Source organism: Varanus komodoensis, unplaced genomic scaffold, assembly GCF_004798865.1.
Source record: "Varanus komodoensis strain SLA01 unplaced genomic scaffold, ASM479886v1 scaffold13_3, whole genome shotgun sequence".
NCBI classification, from domain to species: Eukaryota; Metazoa; Chordata; class Lepidosauria; order Squamata; family Varanidae; genus Varanus; species Varanus komodoensis.
In genome coordinates, this window is record NW_025335409.1 from 7,423,666 (window position 1) to 7,430,142 (window position 6,477).

At 39.3% G+C, this 6,477-nt stretch overlaps 1 protein-coding gene across 6 annotated transcripts in view; it reads right to left on the minus strand.

The window, feature by feature from the left end:
* Positions 1 to 6,477, minus strand: part of SLC2A13 (solute carrier family 2 member 13) — a 155,245-nt gene that overhangs the window by 61,420 nt on the left and 87,348 nt on the right. For all 6 annotated transcript variants that reach the window (XM_044423384.1, XM_044423383.1, XM_044423382.1 and 3 more), the window contains exons 5-6: positions 4,673 to 4,836; positions 608 to 728 (exon numbers count right to left, since the gene is read on the minus strand). In XM_044423384.1, coding sequence (XP_044279319.1) covers positions 608 to 728; positions 4,673 to 4,836 — 285 coding nt within the window. The remainder of the gene's footprint in view (positions 1 to 607; positions 729 to 4,672; positions 4,837 to 6,477) is intronic.

The following is a 6,477-nucleotide window of genomic DNA, read 5'->3' on the forward strand; positions in this document are numbered from 1 at the left end:
TTTAGGTCAGGCCAGCTTGCAATCTAGAATCCACCCATTAAAAGCATTTTTCCTGTTTCTATACAACTGCAATGGCATCTTGCCACAGGCTCAAAGCCACTCCTGTGAACCTTCTGGAGCAGTATTAATACAGCATGAGGAGATGCTGCGGTACAGCTAGAGCAGGCTGAAATCACAGAGGTCTCTTTGCATCCAAGACAAAATGTATGTCTAAAAAATAGAGTGATTTCTGGACCAATAGTAACCTCTCTAGACTCACTCAGGAATTTTCTACAAGAATGTTGTGGGGCTTATTCCAGTAAGTGCTTTGTCCATAATCAAAGAATGGAACATTAAAGTGGGCCTCCAATCTCCACTGAAATTGTGCTTTTGCTAATTATTGTTAAAGAAAAAATCTAGTTAAGAGGCCTGTACATGTATGGGTAATATCGAATTACCAATTAATATACAAAGAGTCAACAACATTGCTTATTGGAGTACCACAGCTGCAATAGAATAAATCCTACAACTGAAGAAACAGAAACATTCTTGGAGTATTTTGAACCTGAATAATAAAAGTCAATTTTGCAAAAGTGTATGTTTTTGTGAGCAAATCATGATTACTTACCTATATTTTGTGCAGGTAGAATTTGGACTTGAAGGGCCTTCAGGATTAAGGGTGACTTGTGGTGATACCTGAGCTGACAGCAAAAATCCCAAAGCTAAAATAACAAGTGCAACCATAGTGCCTACAATAAAAAAACAAAGTATTTACTCCACAAAGTACAGAACTTTAACAATGCAAAGGTATTTTTTCTAGCAAAAATATTCTCTTGTGTGCAATTTAAGTTGGGATGACAGTGTCCCTTTCAGTAATGCTTTCCTAACAGACATCAGTGTCCTCAACACACTTGGGCAAATCTGGTTCAGTACTTAAAAGAATGACAAAGCACTTGCTTCAGAAGTCATGGGACTTGGGGAAACAGGGTAGCAGAAATGTTACTGTTGATCAAAACTTCTCACAAAATTTGGAGCTCAAGGTGGGCTGTTATGATCAGATAGAACTGCACCTGTAAGAAATGGGTGACAATTCCAGCCAATTTATTTCATAATATCTTATTACAAAGCAAGCATGTGTTTGTTCATTCAATTTATTGCCTCTTATTCATTATAAAATAATTCTACCAGGATACAAAGCCAGTAAGCACACACATACACACAAACACACACCAGTGAGAAGACTAAGGGGAGATATGGTAGCACTTTTCATGTACTTGAAAGGTGGTCACAAAGAGGAAGGTGAGGATCTCTTCTTGAGAGTGCAGGACATGGAAGAATGGGCTCAGGTTAGAGGAAGCTAGGTTCTGGCTGAACATCAGGAAGGACATCCTGACTGCTGCAGCAGTATGACAATGGAACCAATTACCTAGGGAGGTTGTGGGCTCTGTCGCACTAGAGGCATTCAAGATGCAGCTGGACAGCCATCTGAGAGAGATGGTTTAACTTGGCATCCTGCACTGAGCATAGGTTGGACCTGATGGCCTTCTTTATCCCTTCCTACTAAACTAATCTATGATTCTATGAACCAATACATCAATAAAATAGAAGAACAGAAACATCAGAAAGTAAACTTCAAAATTCCATATTAATGCAGTAAGTTTATTATGTGTAATAAAGACTTAATAACTAATGAAGTTATTAGACTGATACGGATTTTAGATTTTTTTTCTTGTAAGTACAGAACTGGGGTTTGTTTGCTTGTTTGTCGACAGTTTTACAAGCCACATTATTAATAAATATGACATTAATACTTCTATTAGTTTGAGGAGAAAGTTCTTGCTATGTGATAAACATTCTTTAGAGGTTTATACTCCTGAAGACATAAAGCCATACTTTAGATGCCAAAGAGAAAAACATTGATTCGGAGCCCAGATAAAGAAGTATTTGTCCTCAGCCTCCTTTAAAAAAAGGGTGGATCCTTGTAGCTGCCCCTGCAGTGCTTTACTGCTTATCCTTCACAGCAACAAAAACAGTATTTAGGTATATTCAGGTCTCCCTTGAAAATTTATATACAACAATGCAACTCATAGAGGTTCTCCAGGATAGGGCAAGGCTGGGCCATGGTTGCTTGGAACCCTTAGTCAGGCCCATCAGGGTCCAGATTTGGAGGGAACTGTTGTACCTACAAGTGAGTCAGACATTATTGTTTTATATAATCCTGAACTAACAAGATGCTTTGCTTAAGTCTCCTTGCCAAGTAAAGGTAGGAATGTCAAAAAATCCAATTGGCAGCAGCCTTTCTCCTCTATCACTGCATCATGTTGAAGCATGTTCAAGCACTGGAAAATCTGTTACATTTGCTCTGAAATCCAATGCTTCTAGTGAGCTGTGATAAGTGAAATCAGTCTGTAACATTCCATTTGCAGCACTGAATATCCTGAAAATCAAACATCCTTACGTCTAGAGAATCAGCAAACAAACAAGATTATTATTTTCTTTTTAGCTTGTATTATCTGTATGGTTTTACCAAAAAAATAATAAAATGAAAACTCCAAACCAGAACTGGATATTAAAAATAATAATAAAGAATCAGAAAAAAATTAATGGATGTTACAATCTCCAGCTGCTTTTACCAGCTAGGTTGGGCCCCTCCTTCTGCTCACAGGGACTATTAGCAGCAAATGCCCTGTGAAGAAGACCACCTTGCCCTGGAGTAGTCCAGGCCCCACTGAGCTGTACCTGTCAGAAGCAGCAAGGTTCCTGAAGGCTTGCCTAGGCATGGGCCACAGATCTTCTGAGCAATGCCCCACAAAGTTAAACTTGCCCCAATTATCACTATCTGACTTACTATAATCCTGCCTCTTCTCTATGAATTTAGCAGCCTTGCAATTACCTTAGGTCTCACTCCCTTAGTGGCCTAGTACAGAGTGCAGCATGACGGCACTAACGGTTTCAATTAAAGGGTGATTGACACTTTTCTGTCCATAGTCTGCTCATTATTTCCATTAAGCCCCGAGTCCAAAGATACCTAAAAGCACCACTATCACCCAGCTTGCTGGAGCATGCCTTCCTCTGCAGAGACCTATCTAGCTAATTGCTACTGTACAATTGCACTTGTGCCCTTAGCCCATTGTAGAAGGTGAGACTCTAGCAAGAGGAAGAGCAGGTGCACTAGCTACTCACATAACAAACTGAGTGCCAGAAGCTTTCCTCATCTGTTGTTTCCTCCAAGCTAGCCCAGATTCTTTACCTTAAGTGAAAATAGATATGGGTTTGATTCCAAAATTTTACACTGTCTGACTGGGCAAGATGATGTATGAGAGAACTTGCTGGACTGTATCTGGAGCTCATTTGCTCTACAATCATCTTTCTGAAATATTCCTTGGCACTGGGTATATGCACTAGAGAAAGGCAAATAGATCTGAAATCCAATACCTTCCTTCAGCCCTGTTCATGTATCTAATTTTACAAATAGGTGAATCCTTAAGACACAGAATGCTCTGAAGACACACACACTTTGATGTTTATGTGGTTGCTAGAAACTTAGTATTAAAACAGCTGTTGCAGATTTTAGGATTTCTGGAAATCAGAAACCAAGAGCTTAAAAAAAACCCCGTTCCTCTAGAACCTCAAACTCTCAAAATAAAGATTCTGAACTCAAAGAGGGAACAGCAATACAGTAAAATCAGTAAAATTATCCATTGGTACAGGATTTTTATTTTTAAAATCCCTATTATATGATATATTGCTATCTCTCCAAGTCTTGAAGTGTGTATGTGTGTGTTGGTAAAAATGACAATGAACAACACAATAGCTACTGTAGTTTCAATACAAAAATATTAATCAAAAGTAGAAGTCTAAATAAATAATAGCTATATTTTATAAGCTTTATTTTGACTTCACTGAAGGATCCTACTGCAATTACCTCTACCTAAATATGAACATATTGTGGTCATTTCACTGTCAATCAAAACTTGACTTGGTAATAGCTATTCACATGGCTAGAATCTATGCTAGTCACATCTCAAACATACTTATCAAAACTTACAAGAAAGATTCAGAGTGAGATCTTATTTTTCATTAATTGGGGGAAATACTAGAACAAAGAATTGTTGTTATGAGGTCTTATTTCACTTAAATCCAAGCAGTGGGGGCATGTATCCTTGATATGTTTTGTGAGTGGGAGAGAGGAGAGGAGAGGATTATCCAGAAGCATCAGAGTGCTTCATGCCTGATCAGGCAACTAAACCAGGTCTTCCCTCTAAACCAGGAGTCCTCAAACTTTTTTAACAGGGGGCCAGTTGAAAGGTTCCGGGAATGGGCATGGACCGCCAAGGCGGTGCTGGCAGGGGACGTGTATGGAGATCCTTTTCTCTGAGTGAGTCCAAAACAATCTCCGCGTGATCAAGCCACCACTTTGCCACGCGTGCTCACGGTGAGTCCCAAACCTCTATGGCAGGCTGGATAAATGGGCATGGCAGGCCGAATCCGGCCCATGGGCCATAGTTTGAGGACCCATGCTCCAAACCTATGTTCTACATCACACCAACTTAGTTCATGAGTTTAAAATGCTTTAAAAGCAATATTTTAAAACAATTAATAGTTTTACTGTTATTCAGTTTCTGCATTCTTCTCAGACCATCTCAACATGGAAAACTATAACAAATTTCTGCTCAGAATTTAGCACACATACCTGCTAAACTTCCAAGTGTGAGTTTCCGGCGCCCTACTTTCTCAACAAGCCATACACCAATAAGAGTGAAAATAAAATTAGTGAACGCTGTCACTGCTGCAAGCCAAATTGCAAGCCGGTCATCTTGAACACCTGACATCTGCAGAATGGTTGCACTGTAGTACCTGAAAGAAGAATCAAATACAATAAGAAGTACAGCTACTGATTTGAGCAATGTCAGACCACATTATATAAGGTTGTTCCCTCCTAAGAACTTGCATGATGATTTTCAATGGCACTAAAGAAATAAAGAAGCAGGTATATTTTTCTAGATAGGCTGACAAGGGAATCATCAAAATATGTCATTTGGAAGGATCTGGAACTCCAGCATGTATTCTAAGAATACTGTCAGTTCACACCCACAAATGTATTATGGGGTAACCACTTGTGTGGGGTAACCACTGGAGCCATTTCCATAGGGCAGTCTGATGCCTTCCAGATGCTTTGGATGTCAGCTCTTATGTGCCTCAGTCCGCATGGCCAATGGGCAGGATTGTACATGCTAGAGTTGCCTGGAAAGAACTGTTGTTTACCTTCAAGTGACACCCTCTCAATCATAGATATATGATAGGTAGGCCTAAGCTTAGTATTAGGTGAGAGAACACAGAAAACTTATTTATTCAGCTCTGGGCAAAGAAGGAATTGAGAACCAGCAGTCAACTTTAGCAGTATCAGTTGCAGCCCAAATAATTTGGAGGGCACCAGATTGAGTAAGGCTGCAATAAAGGAACATGAAAGAAATGGACCACAGCCATGAAGAATGTTAGTTGCTGCTTCCCCCAGAATTAAGAACAAAAAATTCTTAAACTGGCATTCATATTCCCCACTGCTATAAATCATAAAAGGTATACTTTTTCATTGTCTACACAGCACTAACTACATTCAGAGGTGATGTGCTGCAGAGTAAACAGTGCTCATCACTAGCAAGATGCCAGATAATCCATCACAATGAGCAGACATTTCGTAATAACTGTATTTGAACAACTCATTTAAATTTTTGTAGTATTCCAGATTTCTATCATGTAAGGAACATCACATTCTTGCTTAGATCTAATATTATGATCATGAGAGAAAATCATTCAATCCAAACTTGAAGTCAGAATGATTACTTGGCCTCAATTGTCATGAGCTTTAGAAAATTATTCAAATTATTGGAAGCAAATTAATTATGTCTTTCACATTTTATTCAGCCATTTGAAAGTGAATTTCCAACCCTCATTTGTAAAAATGGCATCTTATTAACAAAGTCTTTGTGATGGGGGGCAGGGGGAGAAAAATGCTTTAATTTTTTTGTTCAGTCAGATATACTGTATCATTTCTGCTTAACCACCATGTAAAAAGCAGAGTGTGGGTTTTAGAGGACAGGCTAGCAACCTCTGGCCCTCCCATCTTTCCTAGCCAACAAAACCAATAGTAAGGGATGCTGGGAGCATATGCCAAAACACCTCAAAGGCCACCAATTCCCTTGCCCTGTTTTGGAGTTTTTCAAACTGATCGATCTTTCCTGCCCATATTATTCTTAGTACATCACTCCTCCTTCCCCTCCTTCCAGCAGTCTGACTATAGATTCCATTTATCTGTGCTTTCAGGAAGTTAACACAATGCTTCTGTTTCACTGTTCATCCACAGGTAAGCACTCTATTGTCTCAACAAAATGCCAAATTAGGAGCAGGCAGCATGTGTTGGTTTGCAAAGGCACTGCCCCTGCTCAGTCTGTTGCAGTGATAGCAAAGAAGCAGCAAGTTTGTTTGTTTGTTTGTTTGTTT